The sequence below is a fragment of the Symphalangus syndactylus genome, chromosome 23 (genome assembly GCF_028878055.3).
Source record: "Symphalangus syndactylus isolate Jambi chromosome 23, NHGRI_mSymSyn1-v2.1_pri, whole genome shotgun sequence".
NCBI classification, from domain to species: Eukaryota; Metazoa; Chordata; class Mammalia; order Primates; family Hylobatidae; genus Symphalangus; species Symphalangus syndactylus.
In genome coordinates this window covers 20,847,271-20,873,626 of record NC_072445.2, presented here as the reverse complement: position 1 = coordinate 20,873,626, position 26,356 = coordinate 20,847,271, and the positions used below count along the sequence as shown (strand labels likewise).

Sequence of the window (26,356 nt, the reverse complement as noted above, 5' to 3'; positions counted from 1 at the left end):
TCATTTGTAAAATATGGAGTGCTTAAAGGAAACAAAAGAAAATTAATAAATTAATTGAATTCAGAGACATCCTTTGCTTTCTTTTCGGTGGCATTTTTGAGAATTAACATATTATTATCCCCTTCATTATTCCATAACAGAATGACAGATTGCTAATTTAGACTTGGTTGTTAGTAGCTCATTACCTTGACCAAAAGTAATTTATGAGCCAATGTGGCTAAAGATACAGCACGTAAAAATCTTGACCTTTCGCCGGGCGCGGTGGCTCACGCCTGTAATCCCAGCACTTTGGGAGGCCGAGGCGGGCGGATCACAAGGTCAGGAGATCGAGACCATCCTGGCTAACACGGTGAAACCCCGTCTCTACTAAAAATACAAAAAATTAGCCGGGCGAGGTGGCGGGTGCCTGTAGTCCCAGCTACGCAGGAGGCTGAGGCAGGAGAATGGCGTGAACCCGGGGGGCGGAGCCTGCAGTGAGCTGAGATCGCGCCACTGCACTCCAGCCTGGGTGAAAGAGCGAGACTCCGTCTCAAAAAAAAAAAAAAAAAATCTTGACCTTTCATAGTTTTCAAACTGGATGACTCCTTGGAAAGAAAACAAATCTTTACTAAAGAAGTTAATCATGTTTCACTCTAGGTTTTCTAAGGACAAAAACACACCAAAAGCATCCACCCCAGCATCCACCCTGTTGCTGTCTTTTGCCACAGCTCCTTTGGTACTACCCCACCCAGAAGTCTGAGGTTGTTTTATCTGGGAAAGTAGCTAGTTGATTCTTTAGTCTTAAATGAAAAAGGTGGAAAAGGAAAAACAGTATCTACCCTTATTTCTACCCCACAGGAATTACCCACTTCTCCTCATTGGAATTATGCATGAAGGGCTGCATTCCTTCAGCTTTATAGGGTATGACCCAGTGTGTTCAGAGGTTGAACAGGAAGATTTGATGGAGTAGCATTTTGTAGTAAACCGATCTAGGGCAAAAGTGTTCCACATTCCCCTAGAGCTTTTCTCTCCCATTTCCCTTCTGTGATTTCAGACACCCATCTGTATCTGCTGGGAGAATCATTAAGTCTTGAGCTCTGTGCTGCTTCCTCTTACAAGACCTGATAGTGACTTTAAGCGGGAGGGGGAGTTAGCAGAAAAGTATTTTGTTTCCTTCTTGAAGGGGGTGTGTCCCAGGCTTGTCTACCTGCACAGGCAGTAATGTGTGCCAGGAATTGCTGATGGATCAGTGAGCCTGTGTTCATGCCAGTGAGCTGCTGTGGCTCAGATACTAATACTTTCTTTCCAAACAGCGTAAGAAGTGATTGAGCCACACGTATACTGAAGGAAGGGCTCCCTCGAGTTGTGGTATGAAGAGATAAATCACCAGGTAAGCCCAATAACTGTACTTTGATTACTAAGAACGTGTATTACGATGACCAATACTGTTAATCTGAGATTACTTTTTCTCTCCTTGGAAAAAAAATTCTGATTTCAATATCTCATTTCCTGAAGATGGTTAAATAAGGGAACAGAGTTGAAAAAGCAATGACAGAAACAACAGATTTCAACCCGCTTACTAACTGTAATGAGGTGATTGGCTGAGGCTCAAGCTCCAGATTTTCTGACTGCAAGCACACTCTTCCCTCTGAGATAACGCAGGACCCCCGTTGTTCTGATGTGCCAGGGAGACAGATTGCCTAGAATAAAAAGGGCTCCACCAAAGATACTTGTTAAAGTATCGGTCATATGGTTTTCACTAATTCATAATACGTTAACCCTTGCAATCTCTTAAAATAAAATTATGCTTGAGAGAATTAAGCTTATTTTTCCTTTAGGGTGAATTAGTTTAAGCTTTGCCTGAATCCATATATACCCAGGAAGTACTTCTCAATTTAACTCCAAAAAACCCTAGAATTGACTAACCATTTCTCTTGCTACTTCCCCAAATAAATATAAAATGACACACTGTATTTTCTTAGTAGAGGCCTTGAAAATGTATAATTTTTCTTTTCTCTTTTCTTTGTTTTCATGAAAAATGCATTTATGTAACCTGATAGCCTATGTAATGTACGATGCCAGAGACTACAGGAAGGAAAGATACTGAAGGAGGTATAGAAAGAAGGTCAAGGTGGGAGAGGCGTGGAGAAGTGATGACCTTGGCTTTTTCGTGCTGAGATCCATTAAGCTCAACTTGATAATAGCATTCATGGGCTGGAGATTACAGAGGCGAGAATAACAAAAAATAAATAAAAGTACATTCTTTAATATGTTAGAATATTAACACAAGCCTTTTATTATGCTCTGTTTTCATTAAGAAATCACCACTCATTATCTAAGCATAACCCAAATTGACAACAGTGTTCTAATAATGGTCCCATAATACTTTATTCAACCATGGACAAGCAGTAAAACATTGAGCAAATTATTTAGTTGTCTTGTCCTGGTTATTTTATTTGTAAAATGGTGCCAATAAGCATTAAGATTGGAAATAGGAGTGTATGCCTGTGGAGTCTGACAAGCTCAACTTGCAAACTCACCTTTTGTGCACAACCCCAAGCCAACGTGAATTATCATTGGATGCCCCGTATGTCTTTCTTCTCCTAAAGGAGAGTAAATTTCTTAAAAACAGGGACAGTGTCCCCATAACAGGGTCTGTCTGTTGCTGGGCCGAGGGCAAGGAAAGCACCATACTTTCACAACAATGCGCCTTCTGATGTCTTTCATTACACAACTAAAGGAAAGCAAACATCTCTTTAAAAAAGTAAATTAACACCTTCATTCAAATTCGGATATAAATAAATGATTTTAGTGCTTTGGCTGAGAGTAAATAAAGTAAAAACTGGCAGAAGCAAGAGGGTACTGGGTATTTGAGGGCATTAGCAGTGGTAGGGGTGTGCGTCACAAGGGTGCACAAGTCAGAAAGTGGGGGAGTGGCGTCCCCAGGACAAGTGTCACTGAATTCACAATTTTGCTTAAGGACACACTTAGGAAACTGTGTTGTGTAACCTACCTAATCTAAATGTTTATATTTGTAACTTTCAAAATATTTTGCCTGGTTATTTTTTTATTTTATTTTATTTTATTTATTTTATTTTATTGTTTGAGACAGAGTCTCGTTGTGTTGGCCAGGCTGGAGTGCAGTGGCGTGATCTCGGCTCACTGCAAGCTCTGCCTCCCAGGTTCATGCCATTCTCCTGCCTCAGCCTCCCGAGTAACTGGGACTACAGGCACCCGCCACCATGCCTAGCTAATTTTTTGTATTTTTATTAGAGACAGGGTTTCACCGTGTTAGCCAGGATGGTCTCGATTTCCTGATCTCCTGACCTCATGATCCTCCTGCCTCGGCCTCCCAAAGTGCTGAGATTACAGGCGTGAGCCACCACGCCCAGCCGCCTGGTTCTCTTTTTAATGTTCTTTGGCAGGGAACACCCATAGCTTGTAGAGAAGGGGAAACGCTGTTGCCATCTTGAGATTTTCCTAAATTGTGTTTGTCTTAGAAGAGTAGTGCTCGCAAGATTTCAAGGCCTTCAGATTTCTTGACTGGATAGATACATGGTTTTATTTTATTTTATTTATCAATTTATTTATTTATTTTTGAGACAGAGTCTCTCACTCTGTCGCTCAGGCTGGAGTGCAGCGGCACAATTCCGGCTCACCTCAACCTCCACATCCCAGGTTCTAGCAATTCTCCTGTCTCAGCCTCCTGAGTAGCTGGGATTACAGGCACCTGCCACTATGCCTGGTGAATTTTTGTATTTTTAGTAGCGACAGAGTTTCACTATATTGGCCAGGCTCTTCTCAAACTCCTGACCTCAAGTAATCCACTGGCCTTGGCCTCCCAAAGTGCTGGGATTACAGGCATGAGCCACCACGCCCGGAGATACATGGTTTTAATAGATGTGAAAACAATTTAGGATCTTAGAGGGATAGTGCTAAAGGTCTATAGCATCGTGGTCTTAAACATACCCTCTTCCATTCACAGCTGGGTTCAAGCCTTGATAAACTCAACCCATAGTACACAAAACCACTAAGGAAGGGAAGCCTTCTTATCACATCCGCTCCCCAATAAGCCACAGATAATCTCAAAGAGGCTCCTGGTCAGTGGCTGATGGAAACTGGGATCTGGCATGTTGAGAATGAAAATTCATAGGAATTAATAATAGAAGTGGAATATGCCCTAGCATTTCATAGAGTTAAAATAAATTTCCTATGTGTAGTCAGTTGAATAAATAAAATACAGAGATGAACAGCAATGAGGTATGCAGTCCTAAAACTGCAAACTCTAGTTATGTTTTATTGATGAGCATTATCAGATCTTCATGGTGTCTTCTTGGTCTTAGTGCAAATGTCAGTTTTTAATCTCCAGAGGTCCACAAATCTAAAGACTTTAAAGTCCTTAAGAAAATTTTCTTATTCTTTTCTTCTTTCTTGGAAGGCAAAACTTTAAAACCTGATAAAAGTTTCTTTATTGTTTTGGGATAAGCAGATATTTCTTATACATTTGTGAAGTTGGGACAGCCTGTCATAGTACAACAGATTCACACCTGCAAAGTTTTGGGTAAAGAAAATTTGTGTTAAGCAGATTATATTTTCCATGAACACCTTTTACACTTGTGTTTGTACTGCATGCAGCCTGACTCTACTTGGAGACTTCCCTACGCTTCATCTCTTAGAGAATCAAGCTAATTATTTCTGATAAGACACTTAATGATATATTTCTTAGGCATATCATACTCTTTTATGTTGTTGACCAAGGTATCAATTAAGCAAGTAATTGGTAAAAGATGTAGACAGCAGTAGAATTTAAAAAATATATTTAGGTCAGAATTTTATAGGAAAAGATGGGCCTCATTAAACAAGCTTACAGCTAGATAGGGGGAATAAATTCTAGTGTTCTATACCACTGTAGAATGATTATAGTTAACAATAATGCATAGTTTCAGATAGCTAGAAGGAGAATATTCAATGTTCCCAACACAAAGAAATGATAAACGTTTGAGATGATGGATATGCTAATTACCCTGATCTGATCACTGTATATCACATATATCAAAACATCACTAGGTACTCTATAAATGTGTACAATTGTTATTTGTCAATTAAAAATAAAATTTAAAATAAATAGATAAAATTGATACAGAATTATCAAGGTGGTCTAGATAAAAAAATGGTTTCATTGGGAAATATAGTTGGCAAACTTGGCTATTCACTTGGAGGAAATGAAAGGAAATCTGAAAACCTAAATAAATTCCAGCAGGATTGAATATTTACTTATTTCGTCCCAAAACCTAAATTAACTTAAGAAAGATTGAAGATTTAAGTGTATTAAAAATAAACAACTAACTGTTAGACTAAAATGTAGAAGAATGTTTTCCAATCTTTTTACAGAAAACACATTCTTTGGCTGGACACGGTGCCTCACGCCTGTAATCCCAGCACTTCTGGAGGCTGAGGCCGGCGGATCACCTGAGGTCAGGAGTTCGAGACCAACCTGGCCAACACGGTGAAACCCCGTCTCTACTAAAAATACAAAAATCAGCCGGGCATGGTGGCACGCACCTGTAGTCCCAGCTACTAGGGAGGCTGAGGCAGGAGAATCGCTTGAACCCGGGAGGAAGAGGGTGCAGTAAGCAGAGATTGCACCATTACACTCCAGCCTGAGTGACAGGGCGTAACTCCGTCTCAAAACACAAACAAGCAAACAAAACCACACGTTCTTTACACAACCCTAAGTTTAAAATCCATAATGGGGCTGGGTGTGGTGGCTCATAGCTGAAATCTCAGCACTTTGAGAGGCTGAGGAAGAAGGATCACTTGAGCCCAGGAGTTCAAGATCAGTGTGAGCAATATGTCAAGACCACGTCTCTGCAAAAAACTAAATTAAAAAATGATTAGCTGGGTGTGGTGGTGTGTGCCTATAGTCCCAGCCACCCAGGAGGCTGAGACAAGAGTATCATTTGAGCCCAGGATGGGGCTACAGTGAGCTATGATCATGGCACGGCACTCCAGCCTGGGCAGCAGAACGAGACCCTGCCTCTAAATACAACTGAAAGTAAAAATGAATAAGTAAAATCCATAATGGAAAAGATTAACAGATGTGATTTCATGAACACTTTAATCTTTTGTGCAGAAGAAAATAATGCAAAAGATTTAAAGATGAACTAGAAACCATGAGCAAATACCTACAACAGGAGCGACAAAGACAAAAGAGTTCCTGAAACACAATTTTTAAGAAAAAGATGAACATTCCAATAGAAAAACTTAGGAAAATGACTTGAATAGTCAAGCTGCAAAAAAATACAAAAGGTCAGTAAATCCCTGAAAAATGCTTAAACTTACTGATAGTCAAACACAGGAAAATTAAAACAATAAGACAAAAATTTTGCCTATCTGTTTGGGAACATTAAAAAGATACTGTGGACGGAGTGATGAAACAGGCATTTCTGCACCTTACCAGTGACTATAAATGGGTACAGGTTAGGAGGGCAATTTGGCCATGTCTATAAAAACTCCAAATATATAAACCTTTTGAAGCAGCACTTTCCTTTTAACTTAGAGAAGTTAAAAGTTAAACCCTGGTTTGCCTGGAATTCAGACGCATGAAAGGAAGCTTAATAGAAGGGAAGTTCGAGGGCAGATTGTGGAAGTTCAAAACTGCCCTGATCTTGAGTTTGCTTTTCATTCTGTATGGTGTAGAATCTTGACGGTTTCTGAGAATGAATTGATGTGATATTTTCAGGATAGGCGGAATGCCAGTCAAATGGTTCTATTTCTAGAAGAAACATCTGGGGAGTATGATTTTAAAACTTATTTTTACTTTTTAAGAAAATTATGATGAAAATACTATTCATATGTAAAGGGAAACGTAAAGAATTAGTGGGTTTTGGTAGGTTCGAAACAATGAAGATTTATCAGTGTAAGCACCGAATGAGAAGTCGGAGAAGTATGTTTTACTCTTATTTAAAATAGATCACCCAAGAAGAGTTTCTGACATCTTTAATCCAACCATTTATATATAAAGGTCCCACAGAGCCTGTTCTGCAGGGGTTTTCCAGCAGGCCTGATCATTTGTGTTTCCATCCTTAGACTCCTGACTCTCCTTCGACACTGAGGACAATCATATTTGTCAGGAAGATAGCTTGTTTTTTCTTGTGTAATTTCAACTTTTATTTTAGCATCAGGGGGTACGTGTGCAGTTTTGTTATATAGGTAGGTATATTGTGTAATGTTGAGGTTTGGGGTACAAATGATCCTGTCACCAGGTAGTGAGCATAGTACCCAATAGGTAGCTGTTTTTTGTTTGTTTGTTTTGTTTTGTTTTTGAGACAGGGTCTCCCTCTGTCTCCCAGGCTGGAGTGCAGTGGCGCGATCTTGGCTCACTGCAACCTCCACCTCCAGGGCTCAGGTGACTTTCCCACCTCAGCCTCCCAAGTAGCTGGGGCCACAGGTGTGTACCACCATGCCCGACTAATTTTTGTATTTTTAGTAGAGACAGGGTTTCACCATGTTGCCCAGGCTGGTCTCGAACTCCTGAGCTCAAGCAATGCACCGGCCTCCACTTCCAAAATTGCTGGGATTACAGGCTTGAGCCATCGCGCCCGGCTCAATAGGTAGCTCTCCAGCCCTTTCCCCCTCTCGCTCTCTCTCCACTCTAGGAGTTCCCAGTGTTGATTGTTTCCATCTTTATGTTCATGTGTACCCAGTGCTTAGCTGCCACTGTAAGTGAGAACATGCAAATTAATGCAGGAACAGGAAGATAGCTTTGAAATGTATGTTCTTCCTTTTTCTGAAAAAAGAATTGTTTGTAAGGAACTCAGGTGGAGATCAAATTAACAATCATGATTTTATTAAAATCATGCCCCAGGCAACAAAAACTAACCGGCTCATAGTCTAAGGGAAATACTTGATTCTTTAGGCTGAGAAATTTAGGGAAATAGTTAAGAAATTCTTTGTATTTAGAATTTAAATGTTACCTTTTCATTTTCAGCAATTGTGAAATGAAAATAAATTCCACTTAACTTACACAATTGCCAAAATAATCAAATCAAAACTTATTAAAAACACTTTGTAAATTAGGAGGAATTATTTTATTTCTTTTTATTACGTAGCTATCACCTCTCTGGAGTTCTGTTCAGGTACTTTTTTATTTCTAAAAGCAAACAATTCAAGAAGCTCAAATTATCTGGACTTTACCTACTTTAAATGAAGTCGAGTAGAGGAGATGAGACATGAGCCCTACCTAGGAATTACAGGAAGGCTGGGTCCTGATACTAAGCTGAAATCTTGGCTAGAAGAAAGAGCTTGGCACCTTTTGCGGAATGCCATTAATCATCTCTTAAGGGCTTCATGGTCACTCCTGCTATACCGAACCACAAGTGGCGGTGAGCATCTTCAGTTACAAGGGTTTGGAATAGAGCCAACCCATGAGGCTGGCAGCTGAGCCTTTTACAGTGGAAATGAGCTGGACTGGTCTTCTGTGGGAAACGAACCCTACTAGAAAGCCAGAAGGCATATTGAGCAATGAGCTAAAAACAACAAATCATCCTGAGTGAAGCTCTTCTCAGATGCAAAGCGCAGACTAAATAGAAAAACAGAATCCTTGCTAGGAAGGAGCAGACAGCTGTGCTAGGCTGAAGGCACCAGCAGCAGGAGAAATACTCTTGAGCTGAATGAAGTTCTAATGAGTGGCAAAGGAAACACAGACTTATAAGCACATATCTCAATTCTGGGATGGAAAAGGATCAGATTTGGAGATAGGGTCACAAACTGGACTCTGAAGGCACAACCAGTCAATGAAACATAGGAGAGTTAAAATAGGGATCCTGGAACAGAGATTCTCGGTAACCAGAAGTTCCCAAAAGTGGGTCTGGCTCTTGGAGTTTCTCTTGAGGTGTGGAGCTACCATGTGTGATAATCCTGCATGACGATATTGTTAACAGCCAGTGCATGGCACAATGCCTGGGAAATTGGAGGCTGTCAGTATACCGTAGTTGAACAAATGCAAGTTTAGCAGATTGGCGAAGTGTCCTGGGGGAGGAGTGACTGAGCCAAGTAATTCTTTTTGTCGCTTCCAGACTTATAAGTCCAGAATTCTTAAAAATTATACCTCTGCTCTAAACCCAATAATTAAATTTTTAGTAGGTTCTTAGCTCATCTCAAAAGATGTTAAAGAATTTAATAAACAGTTTGAGGAGAAAACAAGAATAAAGATGAGTAGCAATCGGTAATCTTTCCAGGGTTAGGTTTGATGACTGCCAGACATTGATAAAAGAACAATTAAATAAGTAACCTACAAATAGAACGTGGAGAATGGGCATGTAATAATGAAACCTGAATGTGAATAGATCTGAGCTCACTTTATTGTTCCCCTTACTGTATAAAGGAGGAAACCGAGCCCACAGAGTTTTAACTTTCACAAATCCTCACAGAAGAGGTACAAACATGAAGTTACAGTGTAATTCATCCAGACCTCTTCCTGCTGTGTTTATAAACATGAATGTGCTAAAACATGTTAAAATATAAAACGTGTTTACAATTTTACTGTGCACACATGTATATAGACCTTCCCTGAGATTTTAAATGACTTTAAATTACTGTCCTTCCAGAGGTAGTTTGTCTCACTCATATAACTTACCAAACCTCCAAACAGTTTTCCAAAGATGGAAGTGGCTATCTTTTCTGTCCTCCCACCTGTTTTCTCAGCTGTCTTCTCCTCTATCTCTGTCCAGTTACAGAAACACACAAGAGCTTTTCTCAAAGGCAAGTGGCCCAGCATTTCCTAGAAAAGATAGATGCCAATGAAAATGTTATCAAAAACTGATAAAATGAGAGGTAAAACAAAACCAAGGTTTTACAGGTCACCTGCCTAATCCTTTTTGAGTCATAATTTCTTTTAGATCCTATGTGGAGACCTGCTCTTTTCGTCAATGTGTGTGCACATGGGAGCATGTGAGGCCAAGATGGACAGGAAAGAGACAGCTCTACTGGGAATTCTATTTATAGAGAAAGAAACATAATCCCACAAATGTTGATGGCAGAGAAACAGTGCAGGGTTCAACTGTGCCTAAGATTAGATTGTTGCCAAGAATGCTGGAAAGTATAGGTGTGAGCAGTTTCAACTAAGCCTGCTGTTGACAAGGAGACAGCTGTTGGCATAAATAAATGATATTTGGAGTCCATAAGTATGTAACTGAAAGAATAGGGAGACAACAGCCAGCCCTCTCCAGAGGCATAATAGCAAGTTCTAATAATTGTTCCCTGTAAACTGAAGGACAGGGAATGAATTCACTGAATGAATTCAAGGAAGTGCGGAGGGGGTTCCCACCATGGCCAAGTCTTCCCACGGAAGCTGGTGCCCACACAGCTGCAGGTCAGGCATCACTGGCCCCAGCAGCCACAGCACAAGGTGTGATGGAAACATGTCATGCTCTAATGACAACAACAGCTCCTCATCTGTGGCAAAGACACAAGGATTCTGAGAATTTCTAAATAATCAGGACCATTCCAGCTTGGAAGGGAAGCGATGAAAATACCATGGGGTTTATGTTTACTAAAGGCGAAGTTCAGAGGGATTTATGATGACCCTGCACACATGCAAAGCAATCCCTGACATCTTTGCTGCTGTGGACCCTCCTTGAGTCAGATCATTCAATTACTGTAAAAATGTACTTTATTGCTTCAAAGCTGGGATCCCTCCATTTCCAGAGCGATGGCCATCAATTAACCCAAGTGCACTCAGAGAAGTCAAATTCTGACACAATCCAGCAAGTAACTATAAAAACTGATGGTTAAGGTTGAAATACTAGGCACCGCTCTGGGTACTTTACTTGCAAAGTACTCATTCAATTCTCCTAAGAGCCTGTGAATTAAATACTATTTTCCCCATATTCTTTTTTTTTTATTTTTTATTTATTTATTTTTTTTTTGAGACGGAGTCTCGCTCTGTCGCCCAGGCTAGAGTGCAGTGGCGCGATCTCGGCTCACTGCAAGCTCCGCCTCCCGGGTTCACGCCATTCTCCTGCCTCAGCCTCTCCGAGTAGCTGGGACTACAGGCGCCCGCCACCGCGCCCGGCTAATTTTTTGTATTTTTAGTAGAGACGGGGTTTCACCGTGGTCTCGATCTCCTGACCTCGTGATCCGCCCGCCTCGGCCTCCCAAAGTGCTGGGATTACAAGCGTGAGCCACCGCGCCCGGCTTATTTTCCCCATATTCTTGATGGCTAAACCAAAGTATAGAAAACCTGAGACAATTCCAAAGGGCATCCAGTTGATAAATGTCAAAGCTGGGAACAGGACCCTGGCTAGTACAGCTACAGAGCCCATTTTGACCATGTGCCTTGAGATTTCATTTTTTCCCACCTTTGACTAGTTGTCAAATACAGGATGTCCAGTTAAATTTGAATTTCAGATAAGAAACAAATAATTTTAGACAACAAATAATGTTGCAAATATTGCACAGGGCATACTTTTTTTTTTAAATTTTTAAATTTTAATTTTATTTATTTATTTATTTATTTTATTATACTTTAGGGTTTTAGGGTACATGTGCACAATGTGCAGGTTTGTTACATATGTATCCATGTGCCACGTTGATTTCCTGCACCCATTAACTCATCATTTAGCATTAGGTGTATCTCCTAATGCTGTCCCTCCCCCCTCCCCCCACCCCACAACAGTCCCCGGAGTGTGATGTTCCCCTTCCTGTGTCCATGAGTTCTCATTGTTCAATTCCCACCTATGAGTGAGAACATGCGGTGTTTGGTTTTTTGTCCTTGCGATAGTTTACTGAGAATGATGTTTTCCAGTTTCATCCAGCACAGGGCATACTTAACTAAAAAAAAATCATTGTTTATTTGAAATTCAAAATTTTGAGGGTATCTCGTATTTTTACTTCCTAAATCTTCCAACTGTATCCCAGAGGGAGCTATATGCACCCAGGAAGCAAAGAAAACAATTCTGACTCACTTGAACTTTGGTTTCAAATCCCAGAGTAGAACTCCTATCACAGGACTAGGCTAGGTGGAGAAATCTTTATTTTTTATTTTATTTGTATTTTTTTAAGGAGGAGGGGGCACAGTAGAGGCCACAGGTGCCACAACCTCTCCCTCAGCCACTTTCCCCTGTAGAAATTGTTTTTCCTATGCTTAAAACAGTCTAGAATAACAGCTCTCAAACCTGCCTGGATGTGAGCATTGCTTGTGTATCTTTAATAATACACGTGGGCTGCCCTGGCATGGTGGCTTATGCCTGTAGTCCCACTGTGGAGGCTGAGGTGGGAAAATTGCTTAAGCCCAGGAGTTTAAGACCAGATTGGACAATATAGTGAAACCTTGCCTCTACAAAAAAATTAAAAGAATTAGCCTGTAGTCTCAGCTACTCGGGAGGCTGAGGTGGGAGGATCACTTGTACCCAGGAGGTCAAGGCTGCAGTGAGCCATGACTACGCCACTGCACTTCCAGCCTGGGTGACAGAGCAAGGACATGTATCGATAACAATAATTGTAATATACATAGCTGGGTCTGACCTGTCCAAGATTTAGTAGGTTTAGGGTGAGACGGGGACACCCACATTTTCTAATGAGCTCCTAAATGTTTTCTCCTTTTCTTCTCTTCCCTCCCTTCCTCACTGGTCTGAAACTCTGACACTAAGTTAGAGTTTACCATCTGTAGCAAGTCCAAGGATGCCAGAATATATCTCTAGGGTGGGAGAAGAGGGAATAAAGAGGTGGAGTCTATGAGAGAGGGCTTTCTCGCAATGCCCAGAGCTGTCCTCAGGCTTTCTCAAGCTGGCTTTACAGCCTCAGGCCTGGACTACATGTATGAGAAAGATTTTTCAGAGTGAGAGAGGAGGTGAGAATGAGAGAGAGAGAGAGAGAGAAACACAGAGAGAGTGAGCAAGAGAGCCACATGTGGGCCAGGTCTCCCATTAGGAAGCAGACTCTGGCACAAAGAGGCGGAACGGATCACACCGCAGGCACCAAGACTGTTATCCCATTTGAAAGCTCCAGCACTATAAACTGTGGCCTAAATAGTTCCCGGGAATTCAAATTTAAAATTCCTTCCCTAGAAGTGAAGAAAAAGTGGCTGGGCATGCTGGCTTACGCATGTAATCCCAGCATTTTGGGAGGCCAAAGCAGGTGGATCACTTGAGGTCAGGAGTTTGAGACCAGCCTGACCAATATGGTGAAACCCCATCTCGACTAAAAATACAAAAATTAGCCAGGCGCTGTGATGGGCGCCTGTAATCCCAGCTACTCATGAGGCAGAGGCAGGAGAATCGCTTGAACCCGGAAGGTGAAGGTTGCAGTGAGCCGAGATCATGCCACAGCACTCCAGCCTAGGCAACAGAGAGAGACTCCATCTCAAAAAAAAAAAAAAAAAGAGTGAAGAAAAAGTGGAAAAGGGGCTGGAAGGGGCACAACCCCCTCTGCAATATGACTGTACTTCATGAGGGTATTGCAAAAACAGTTTAGTAGAATATAACAATTTACTAATAAAAATGAAATAAAAACAAGTAGAAAATATCCAAGGTACACACACACACACACACATATTCATGTTATAACATATCTTTCTTTCTATGGGATCCTGTCAAGAAAGTTTGTAAAACACTGCTCTAGAGACAAACATTCATCACTTTTAGAAAGCAGAAAGCACAGGCGGGAAGGAATAGAACTCAGAGCAGACGAACTGTGGGGAAACAAGACCCTAAAGAATAATCTAGAGCCCAGGCTGCTGCCAAAGAATTTTAAAGCAATAGATTTACAAGGAGTCTTTGGCAAACAGGAAGGTTGGGCATAAGAGGGCCATTCATCCAAAAGGAGAAGGTAAATTCAAAAGCTGTGCGTGTCACATTGCCTGTTTTTCATGCTGCCCTAGAAAGCCCTAGAAAAGGTCTCTGCTGAAACATAGGCCACCTCTATGGTAGTCTTTCCCTGTCTCTAATGCCTTTTCTCTGATTTTTAGATTAGAGGGCAGTGTGGGGTGGCACTGGAGAGATGGCAGCGTTTGTATGAAGTTTAAGCACACCCTGGCAGCAAGGTAAGGGCTGGATGGAGAGCCCTACTCTGTCTACTCTGGACTGCTAAGCAAGGACACTTATTCCACTGGAGGACTCTTGAGTTTGGGAATCAAACTTTCTCATCTTCTCCTGTGAGATGTAAAAGAAACATTGAGAGGTCAGAAGAAGGTATTCCTTTAAGTTCTACCAATGCTGTGGAGTAAAACTTAGCAATGATGTAAGCGTTCTGTGTTGAGCTACCCAATATGGCAGCCCCCGGCCACATGTGGCCCCTGAACACTGCAAATGTGGTCAATGTGACTCAGCAACTGAATTTTAAATTTAATTTAATTTTACCTAATTAAAATTTAGATAGCCACACATGGCTAGTGGCTACTGTATTAGACAGAACAATTCTAACATTTTGTGATTTTTTTGATGCAAAATAACCTGGTTATAAGTGATTAATCTTGTGACCAGGTCTATGTACTGAGTTTTATCTAAACTATTTGAGATAACCATAAACTCGAAGACATCGTTTTGCTGATTATATCTACTATGAGAAAGGAAATTTGCTGGATTGATTCATTATTTTTTATATGCTTAAATGCTCGAGTTATATCCTGGTATTAATGGTTTAAAGAGTCTTTGGTTATTTTAATGTTTTTCTTTCCTGAAATGAAAAGGAAACCTCAGTGAAATATAAAAGACTGATGTTAAATGCACCTAGTTGCAATGTTAAGCAAGTCACGATTTAAAAAAAAAAAAAGCCTGTGTTTTGTCAGATACCATCACCTGAAAGAGAGCTCTAGAGCAGTTTTCTAGTAAGTTTGTAAAGATGGAAATTTACTACGTCTGCAATGGGAGCAGAAGTCATGATGTCACAGGTTCCGTGGAGTGGAAACATAATCAAACACCCAGGGGTTCGGATCAGCTCAGTGAGGCCTTACCATTGTGTGCATTTTTACATTTTGGCTTGAATTTCTTGTTTTTGTGCCTCTACCTTACCTGGTACTCTGCTTGTTTAGTCACAGACTATGCACCCGACTGCTGCTGTTCAGTCCAGGGAAAATGAAAGTTGGAGTGCTGTGGCTCATTTCTTTCTTCACCTTCACTGATGGCCACGGTGGCTTCCTGGGGGTGAGTTGGTGCTATGTCTCATATCTCTTCTCAACTATCTCTCCTCTCTTGTTCTGGCACTTTTAGAACCCCTCACTCTTTAGGGGACTGCAACTGCATAATTTAATGTACTTGAGATCAGAAGTCCTGAGTTCTTGTTTCAACATTACCAACATTCACTGTGTGGCATTGGATAAGTAAGTCATTTCATCTCTTCGGAGCTTAGATGATCAAACTGCAAAAGGAGGATCTTTGATTAAACTATCTTAGAGATCTTTTCCAGTTCAACACATGCTCTACTATGGCTTCTTGGATGCAGAAAAATCACATGGATGGACATTAGCAATCCTTAGACACTCTCTTTCCTATCTACACTCTCTTGCATGATGCTTTCATATAGGACCATGGTTTTAATATTCTCTACATGCTGATGACTCCCAGCTGTATAGCTCCATCTCAGACCTCTCCCCTGTCCACACTCACATATCCATTACCTATGTGTCATTTCCAGCTGGAAACCCAGCGGACCTCTGAACTTCATTTGTCCAAAATTGAACCCACTCATTCTTGCCTATCTCAGCAAGTGGTATCACTATCTTTCCAGCTACTTAGGCAAAAAAACCTTAAGAATCATGCTTGACTCTTCTCACATTCCATATCTAAACCACTGGCATTACTTTTAAAGTTTTACCTTTAAAATATATCCAGAATTCAAAAACTTCTCACTACTTAAGTGGCTGCTACCTTGATCCACACCTTCATTGCCTCTTGACTGCATGATTTTAACAACCCCTGAAATGCACTCATTGCTTCTGTGCTTATCTGATCTCAGCAGGGCTTCAGGATTGAGCCTGCTACAAAGTAAGTTACAGCATGTCTCTCCCCTGTTCAAAGCTCCCCAGCAGTTTCTCATCTCACTTAAGGAAAAGGTAAAACCCTTTCCATGGCCTATAAGGGTCTGCACAACCTGCCTCCCCAGAGACCTTCTGACCCCACCTCTTGGCCACTCCTCTCACTCTCCTCTCTCAGCAGCTCTGGTGTCCTCATTCTGCCTTCACCTGCCAGGCATATTCTTACCCTTCAGGTGTTTGCTCAAAAGTTGCTCCAGTGAGGCATTCCCTGGCCGCCTCTCCACCATCCCTGGCTTGGATTTTAGATTCATGACTTTAATTCATCTGGAAAACTCAGCAAGGCCTTATGAAGCACAACTCTTCAAAGTCTCACCAAAACTATTTTTTTTTTCTTTTTAACAGAGAAATGATGGCATCAAAACAAAAAGAGAACTCATTGTGAATAAGAAAAAACATCTAGGTGAGGCTCTGTTAAACAGCATGGTGCAGTGGATTTTGGTGTCAAAGGACCAGGGTTCTAATCCCAGCGGTGCCCCTTACTGGTTGTATGATCCTAGGCACATTATTAAACATCCAAATGTGTAAAAGGAGAATGACAGTAATTCCTATGAGCAAGACATTTGTGAAGATTAAATAATATCATGAGAGCATAGTATCTTACATCAGACTTGGCAGGTAGCTCTTCACACACGCCCTTTTCTTCTGTGCCTTGATTCTAACAATGTAATTAATGGCCATAGCCCCAGTCCAGAAATGAGTTGTGTTCTGAAATTTAGTTTGTGGATCTGATGTTTCTAGTGCTGAACACATTTCCTCATAGAAACAGTGATGCACATGCAGTTGTTAGGTTCCCGGGTCAGTCCACAATAGCTTTTCTACCATGCAATAAATCTGCCATACAGCAATGTGCTAATAGTACCATAGCACCTATCACCATGCAAGGCTACACTTCTTTGGGAAAATGAAATCAAAATTTCAACTTGGAATGACATGAATACAATTTCCCTGACAGTAAAAATAACAATAAAAATATAGCAACTATTGTTGGGATGTTACTATGTGGCAGGACTATTCGAAGTGCATTAGATGAATTAAACCCTCACACTGACCCTCTGAGTTAGGTACAGTGGTCACCTTTACTTTACAGATATTGAAACTAAGGCTCAGAACTAGGGGCAGGGACCAGGATTCAAATCCGGTCAATCTGGCTCCAGAACCAGTGCCATTAACCCCGACGATGTGAGCAGGGCCATCCTTTTCCCTGTTCCCCACTGCGCATCTGCTTGGACAGTAGAAGTGGGACTCATCTCAGCTCCCACCACTCAGAGGGGACTTCCAATGCCTGGGGAAGTGGCTCCAGTCAGTAAGGAGATGGGGAGAGTAAGAGATGGGACTGGGGTGCAATGGTGTGAGATGTCGGGTCTTTCATAGGTGAGCTTCGGGGGAACTTGAAGCCCCTGGGAATTTCATGTCAAGTTTTATGCGAATGGGCTTAAGTGAATTTTGGATAGGAGAAGACTCATAGGATTCCTCTCCTTTCCCTGTCAAAATCAGTTAATGGCTTCTCCGTGGGGAAAGAAAAGGTGCTGTCCAGAAATGATGAGCTGGAGGTGAGGGTGCATCAAGCCTCAAGGGAAGGTTTAGTTTTGTTTTGCTTTTGGATTTCATATAAATACCCAAACGCAGCTAACGAATGGAATATTTTCACAAGAGAAGAAAGGGCTCTTCGTAAGTGTGAGATTGAGGGGTCTTATATTGGAGATACTTCAAGGAGATCAGAGCTGGGGGCGGGGGAGGGAAGGTTGACTTGGATTTCCTCACCTCTTCCCCCTTCAGTCTTGACACCTGAAGCTTGAATCTGGGTGTGCCCTGAGGAAGTGTATAACATTGAGAGAGTGATTCTGGGGAGGGACAGACAGCACTGGGGCAGCTGGCCTGGCAGAAGTGAGAGGACAGACGTATATTTGGCATGTGTGGGAACCATTTGCTTGTGTTTACCCTCAGTGTTCATTTTTAGTCCATGTTTGGATGAGAGGAACTCAGGAACAAGCAGCATGGTAGAGTCCCTGACCTCCAGGCTGAATTTGATGATTGTTTCTCAGTCACATCCTCAGCAATATTTTCCCCACGGACAGAAAAAAAGGTTCTGACTCTCCTTCTCTCTTTAGGCCCAGTCGAAGAATATGAGCTGCTGCTTCAGGTGACCTATAGAGATTCCAAGGAGAAAAGAGATTTGAGAAATTTTCTGGAGCTCTTGAAGCCTCCATTATTATGGTCACATGGGCTAATGAAGATTATCAGAGCAAAGGCTACCACATGTAAGGTGGCTCTCCGTGACTGGATGTGTAAATGGGGAAGGCGGGTATATCTGTCAGGCTAGGTTGGGTTATGCTGTGGAAACAATCATCCCTACAATCTCTGATTTAAAAGAATAAACGCTTTATATCTTCTGCATGCTACATGTCCATTGCAGATTGGCAGAGGGCTGTATTTGTTGCCACCAGTACCCATTGATGTATCAGACCCTGTCTCATATATACCCAAGCTGGGTAAAAGATAAATGAAACACTGGAGGGTTTTCCATAGGCAATTAAATTCTCTAACTCAGAACTGCCCACAACTTATTGGCTAGAACTGGCTCTATGGCCCCACTTAACTTCAGGGGACTAGGATATGCAATCCTATGTACCTGGAAGAGAGCAAGAAATATTTGGCAAACAGCATTAATAAGCACAAAGGTGGGGTTCAGAGAAGTTAAATTATTGATCTGAAGTAGTGATTCTTAAAGCGTGGTCACCAGGCCAGCAGCAGCAGCATTAGCAAACTTAGCAAAAATGCAAATTCTTCATTCGTCTTGACTTAGAGGATCGGAAACTCCAGGGTGAGATCTTCCAGGTGATTCTGTGTCGCAATAAAGCTTGAGACCCATTCACTGCACACCATGGATATTTTCACAAAGGTGTCTGGTGACTTTGCCCTGGTTTTTGATCTACTGAAAAAAAAAAAGATGACTTTGGTGGGAATTTCAGGTGTAATAGAAGGGGGCAGGCATACAGGATTGCTACTAGAGAAACTTTTCATCATGACTTTCCCCAAAAATGTTTCTCTGCCTTTGTCATCTTGCTTATAAGGCCTACTTGGTAGTGGTGGCAGGTGGATGGAAAGGAGTCTCCAATGAGATGGTGGTCAAATACGCTCTAGAATCCTTTAAACAACTCTCCTGTTACAAATGTCCTCTTCTGCTTCTCTCTTCCATTGCAGTGGCTATGTGTGGGGCATACACCCTTCTTTTGCATGCTAATCCCAGGCATTGTAGCTTTATGTTTATTAGCTTTCTGATACCAACCTCAGAATTTATTGAGTTGGACATTTTCTTACCTTGAATATATTGCTGTCCTGGTTTCATCCTTCTAGCTTTTGGTGAGAAATATTACCATTATTTTACTTTTAATGGCAAAAATTGCTGTTACTTTTGCACCAACAAAATCCTTGGTCCAGATTCCATGTGAGAGCTAAGGATCAGAAATCACTACTCAGGGCCAGGCGTGGTGGCTCACGCCTGTAATCCCAGCACTTTGGGAGGCTAAGGCGGGCAGATCACTCGAGCTCAGGAGTTCAAGACCAGCCTGGCCAACGGCAAAATACTGTCTCTACTGAAAATACAAAAATTAGCCAGGGTGATGGTGCGTGCCTGTAATCCCAGCTACTCAGGTGGCTGAGGCACAAGAATCACTTGAACCCAGGAGGCAGAGGTTGCAGTGAGCTGAGATCGTGCCACTGTATTCTAGCCTGGGCAACAAAACAAAACAAAACAAAACTCATAGAAGATGTGGGAAGTTAATCTGAAAAATAAACATATATAAAATAAAATCACTGCTCAGTAGTAGTCAGTTTATAAACCAGAATCCATGAGACTGAGTTCTATTTTTTGTGCAGACTGCAACAGCCTGAATGGGGTCCTGCAGTGTACCTGTGAAGACAGCTACACCTGGTTTCCTCCCTCATGCCTTGATCCCCAGAACTGCTACCTTCACACGGCTGGAGCACTCCCAAGCTGTGAATGTCATCTCAACAACCTCAGCCAGAGCGTCAATTTCTGCGAGAGAACAAGTAAGGGACTAAGAATGCTCTGGACTGGGGCTTCTCCCACCCCAACATGCAACAGAGAAGGGACTCTAGCTCATTGTCTAGTTAGTCAATGTTTGTCTACAGGGAGATTGAGGGACAGTGATGATATATCATGTTAGGCCTGGCTGGACCCAGTGAGAGCTTTCATAGTACAGAAGATCCAGAAACACATGGTGACATGTGAAGGTCACTTCAACCTTTAGGTCCATCCAGCTCAGCTCTGCAATCATATGATTTTATTGAGATTTCTGAAGAAGAGTTGCTAAGATTCCAAAAAGAGGAACTGCTTGAGTAAGCAACATTTGTCTTCCTACTCTCTTTTCACATCTTTTGCCAACATCAATTTCAAGGAAAGGGGAGTCTAGAGATATGGATGCAGGGAGGAACACATAGTGAATGATTCCATTAAAAGAAATGCTCTCAATTGTCAACAAATATGTGTACTGAATGCCTTGTTAAAACAGAACAAAAGCCAAAAGTCTAGCTTAGGAAACCAGTGGAAGCTGGGGGAGCTATGGCTAACTTAGGTTTATGTTCAATGAAAGATGAGATGAGCCAAATGACACAGACTCCAGGGCATGAAGGACTTTACAAAGCTCCTGCAGTGATTACTCCAGTTAACTGGAAGCCCCAGATATTGGTGGAACTGAGCAAAGAGTGAGCCTGAAATAGCCCAGCTTAATTGGGAATACTGGCTCTCCTTCCTGGGACTACAGCAATTCAGGTTATGGCAACACACTACTTATTAAGCACCATCTTTACACCCAGATCAGGGGCAAATTCTAGGAGGACACAGAGAAGAATTTCTCTTGCTGTCTATGAATTAGGAGACTAGTTGCAGAGGCCAGGCTGTAATACAGGAAATAAAATAATGTAATTTCTTCAGTGAATGTTGATGAAAGCCTACGTTTTGAAAGATGGGCACAGTGGCTTACACTTGTAATCCTAGCACTTTGGAAGGCTAAGGCAGGCTGATTGCTTGAGCTCAGGAGGAGTTCGAGACCAGCTTGGGCAACATGGCAAAAATACATCTCTACAAAAAATACAAAAATTAGCTGAGTGTGGTGGTGTGTGTCTGTAGTATCAGCTACTTGGGGGGCTGAGGGAAGAGGATTGCTTGAACCCAGGAGATTGAGGCTGCAATGAGCCACGATCGTGCCACTGCACACTAGCCTGGGTGACAAAAGTGAGACCCTGACTCAAAAAAAAAAAGAAGAGAAAGAAAGAAAGGAAAAAAAAAGGGTGGTCCATGTCTAATCCATCTTTGAAAGATACAAAGCTGGATCAGACAGGGATGACACTTATGAGGAGCTTCCCACAGTACCGTGGAGACGTGCATAGATGAGACGTACACAAATCAATGTTTAGGAATATGTAAGAGGATGGGAGGGAGATAGGGATAAAGTACTGTAGGAATTTAGAGGAGAGAAAGACTCTGCATCTGAGGATTAAAGACCTTGTGGAAGAGATGATATTTGACTAGGTCCTGAATGAAGGATAAATAGGATTTGTCCACACAAAGAATTATCCCATTGCAGAGAAGTACTGGCAATGGGTAAGTAAGGAATGTGTTGGAGTTAGCAAGTAGTGTTGCTGTTACAGTCATCATTTAATTTTTAATAGGGACAATGCTCAAGCTTATTGCCTAGATGAAGATACATTTCAGAGTTCAGTGAATGCCTTCTTTAGTGACACATGAGAGGCCATGCATTTACCTACTTTTAAGGTTGCCTTGATTACCAGCACTTCTCTATTACTGTTCCAAATCTGCAATTGAAAACTCTGGTTTTATGTATGCATCCTGTGTTATTTTAGGTGAACATTTCTTATGAAAAAAATTTGAAACATCACTGTTGAATAGATGACTCCAAATTGTACTTCTATAATTGTATGCTACTAATAAAATCAAGTTAGAAATTTATTATGAGGCCGGGCGCGGTGGCTTACGCTTGTAATCCCCGCACTTTGGGAGGCCGAGGCGGGCGGATCACGAGGTCAGGAGATCGAGACCACGGTGAAACCCCGTCTCTACTAAAAATACAAAAAATTAGTCGGGCGTGGTGGCGGGTGCCTGTAGTCCCAGCTACTCGGAGAGGCTGAGGCAGGAGAATGGCGTGAACCCAGGAGGCGGAGCTTGCAGTGAGCCAAGATTGCGCCACTGCACTCCAGCCTGGGCGACAGAGCGAGACTCCGTCTCAAAAAAAAAAAAAAAAAAAAAAAAGAAATTTATTATGTATATAAACTTATTTTTATTTCCTACAGAGATTTGGGGCACTTTCAAAATTAATGAAAGGTTTACAAATGACCTTTTGAATTCATCTTCTGCTATATACTCCAAATATGCAAATGGAATTGAAATTCAAGTAAGCACTTTCTACTTATTATATAAGGAATTGTTTGCTACACTCAAGTTCAAATGTTTTCAATTCAGCATGTATATTTAATACATATTCTTAATTATTCATTTTCAGTGAGCTATTATGGAACAGTTATTTGCTCTGCCCACAGTTGAAATTCCCTGAGCATCTTCTCTCTAGGAAAGTTTAGTAGCTGACTTCTTTGCACTTCTCTTGTGTTCAGTTTTGCTCACTTATTTTAGCAATATACTAAGGCTTCTTGATTATTTTCTCTTTTAATTTTTTATAAAAAATTTTTGTGGGCTGGGTGCGGTGGCTCACGCCTGTAATCCTAGTACTTTGGGAGGCTGAGGCAGGCAGATCACTTGAGGTCAGGAGTTCGAGACCAGCCTGGCCAGCATGGTGAAACCCAATCTCTACTAAAAAATACAAAAATTAGCAGGGCATAGTAACATACACCTGTAATCCAGATACTCAGGTGATGAGGCATGAGAATCGCTTGAACCCGGGAGGTGGAGTTTGTAGTTAGCTGAGATTGTGCCACTGAACTCCAGCCTGGGTGACAGAGTGAGACTCCACCTCAAAAAAAAAAAAAAAAAAAAAAAAAAATCACAATCTAAGCTCAATTGTCAGCATTTGGGATTTGTTCTATAAAGAAAACTCTGTTGTTAGAGGTTGAAGAGAGTTACTGATCAAAACTCTCAACTTTATAATAAAGTCACATAAAAACTAGATCAGCGTCCCTCTGCCTAGGACGCTGGCTCAGGTGTAGCTCTAACTGAAGACCCGAGCAAACACTTAATAGATGGATTCAGTCTAAGTACCTGCAAAAATTAATGGCTTGTTTTTGATAAGGAAAAAATGGATTTTGGGTAAATTTATTCTATGATCTGGCATCAAATTCATCTCCTATTCTAAGCAGTTGTTACTCACAATTTATTAGCAATCTCAAAGATACATTTTATACGTGTATATGTATGGATATGTGTGTGTGTATGTATACATTCACAACTGTTATTTTAACTGTATTTGTATGACATGCAATTATTTCCCACTGTATCTCTTTTCTTTGCTCCTTTGCTACTGTTGATTTATTTATTGTCTGTATCAATTTTTTGCTCAAATGTCTTTCTGAAGTATGGGAAGAACGATTAACACATTGCTCTTTGTTCTCTTTCTAAGCTTAAAAAAGCATATGAAAGAATTCAAGGTTTTGAGTCGGTTCAGGTCACCCAATTTCGGTAAGTAACACAATGGTCTTAGAAGGGCATCCTCAGAATTGGGCACCAGTTCTGCAGAAGGCAGAGCACTGTTTTTAGGTGACCCTGACAGCAAACAGGACAGAATTCATCTTTATAGTAGGATTTTTACTGAGTGAACAAGGATCTGTGATTCTTTAAAAAGTCTGAAGAGGAAAGCCTAGATTCCCACTTAAATGAGTTTAGAACCTTAAATTTTTTTCTTTTTTTTTTTTGACAGAGTTTCACTCTTGTTGCCCAGGTTGGAGTGCAATGGCACAATCTAGCTCACTGCAACCCTGCAACCTCTGCCTACCGGGTTCAAGAGATTCTCCTGCCTCAGCCTCCCAAGTAGCTGGAATTACAGGAACCTGCCACCACATCCAGCTAACTTTTTTTGTATTTTTAGTAGAGACAGGGTTTCACCATGTTGGCCACACTGGTCTCGAACTCCTGACCTCAGGTGATCCACCTGCCTCGGCCCCCGAAGTGCTGGGATTACAGGCATGAGCCACCACATCTGGCCTAGGACCTTAAATATTGGAAAACATTGTCAAAACTGTGGGTCAGTGAGTAGAACTACAAAACAACAGTAGAAGGGCAGAAACTTGAAAGAAGGCAGGAGATCATGGTAACAGTGCATGGGAAAAAGCGAGGATTGGGGATAAGGGTTATGGGTTGTCGAAGGGTGGATTTTCTCCTTCAGCAACCACAGGAGATATGATGCCTTATAATTCGGAGCCAGAAGTGGGGCTTTGGGTGAGATATCTTTGCACAGATATCATGTATACATCATAGTTCAAAACCCAGTAGTCATTGTTTACAGCAAATAAAGAAATATTTAGTAAATTATCCTTTTGTTTATGCCTTAATTCCAAAAGTTGTTTAGTTAGCCATGTTTACATTAATTACCAACTATTAATAGTCTGTCTGCTTGTTAGAGAAAGTGGCTTAGAGGTCAGAGAACTTGACTTGTGATATTTTTTTCACAGTTAACTTAAAAACACCCATAGGAAACATTCTCTTTTCTTTTCTTTTTTTTTTTTTCTTTTTTTTTTGAGATGGAGTCTCGCTCTGTCGCCCAGGCTGGAGTGCAGTGGCATGATCTCGGCTCACTGCAACCTCCACCTCCCGGATTCACGCCATCCTCCTTCCTCAGCCTCCCAATTAGCTGGGACTACAGGCGTGTGCCACCACACCCGGCTAATTTTTTTGTATTTTTAGTAGAGATGGGGTTTCACCGTGTTAGCCAGGATGGTCTCGATCTCCCGACCTCGTGATCCGCCTGCCTCGGCTTCCCAAAGTGCTGGGATTACAGGTGTGAGCCACCGCGCCCGGCCAACCCATAGGGAATTTTCAGCAGCATTTGCTATAAACATATTGTCCTGGGCATTGTCCTTTAAGTCATACATGAATAGTTTTCTTTAAAATTCAATACTAGCAAAAACATTGCTTTTTTTTATATTGAGGTTTATACAGTTAACCATACTTTCAATATTCGTATTTTTCTTTTCTGTGATCCTTGTTTTCTATTTATACTTCTAATTTATATTCTGTCATGTATAATAAGATGTCTCCAATAATTTGCAGAGCAAATCACAGTAAAAGTAGGCACAAGTCTATAAACTACAACTTTTGAGGTTTTGCTTTTGTTTTGTTTCATTTTGTTTTGATATGGGGTCTCACTCTGTTGCCCATGCTGGAGTGAAATGGTGTGATCTCAGTTCACTGCAGCCTTGACCACCTGGGTTCAAGCAATCCCATCGATGCCTCCCCGGTAGCTAGGACCACAGGCACTTGCCATCATGCTTGGCTAATTAGTTGAGGTCTTGCTATGTTGCTCAGGCTGGTCTTAAACTCCTGGGCTCTAGCGATCTTCCTACCTCGGCCTCCCATAATGCTGGCATTACAGGCATGAAACACTAAGCCCAGCCTAAAGTTTTACTTTTTGCATATATGATTTTAAATCAATCTCTTTTTAAAAAATTATTTTAAAAAATAAAGAAGAGTTTCATCATGTTGACCAGTCTGGTCTCGAACTCCTGGCCTCAAGTGACCCACACACCTTGGCCTCCCAAAGTGCCATGCCCAGATTAAAATAAATCTTAATCTCTCACTGTATTTACTTATCTGTCAAACAGCACAGTTGTACACCTGTGGAACCTGGTTTAACTTCATTAAATCAAATCTATAACAAGCAGGAAAATACTCTGTAATCAATAGAAGGGACATATCAATGCAAAGGTATTGTGACCATCATTATGCAAAAGGGTGTCTGCACTTATTTATACATTGTGAGCAGAAGTTCAATGTAGTAAGAATTTGAGCTGCAGAACTTCCGATCAATTAGTAATTGATAATATTTTCACCCAACTTCTCACTGGGCCTCAGTTCTCTTATCTATAAAATGGAATGATACACTGCTTATCTCATGAGTTATTGCAGGATCGACTTAATGTATGTTATCTCATGTGCTTTCATGGCTTCAAACACATCTGTATGCTGATGGATTCTAAATTTATTACTTGAGCTCAGGCACTCCCCTGAACTCCAGACTCAAATAACCAACTGCCTACTTGACAGTCTCCACTTGGTTTTCCAGCTGGCATGTCAAATGTCACATGTCCAACTGGGAATCCTCTGACTCTCCCCTTCCTAACCTGCAACTTATTTTTCCCACTGTC

The 26,356-nt window shown here is 41.4% G+C and overlaps 1 protein-coding gene across 2 annotated transcripts in view; it reads left to right on the top strand.

The window, feature by feature from the left end:
- Positions 1–1,227: 1,227 nt before the first annotated feature.
- Positions 1,228–26,356, top strand: part of ADGRF1 (adhesion G protein-coupled receptor F1) — a 45,614-nt gene continuing 20,485 nt past the window's right edge. Inside the window, exons 1-8 of one of the 2 annotated variants that reach the window (XM_055263842.2) lie at positions 1,228–1,369; positions 15,008–15,119; positions 16,352–16,409; positions 18,118–18,267; positions 19,886–20,059; positions 22,340–22,440; positions 23,617–23,675; positions 23,914–24,524. In XM_055263842.2, the coding sequence (XP_055119817.1) occupies positions 15,051–15,119; positions 16,352–16,409; positions 18,118–18,267; positions 19,886–20,059; positions 22,340–22,440; positions 23,617–23,675; positions 23,914–23,959 (657 nt within the window). In that variant the 5' untranslated portion in view covers positions 1,228–1,369; positions 15,008–15,050 and the 3' untranslated portion in view covers positions 23,960–24,524. Of the gene's footprint in view, positions 1,370–15,007; positions 15,120–16,351; positions 16,410–18,117; positions 18,268–19,885; positions 20,060–22,339; positions 22,441–23,616; positions 23,676–23,913; positions 24,525–26,356 lie in introns of those variants that run through there. The other variant, XM_055263841.2, reaches the window with a different exon arrangement.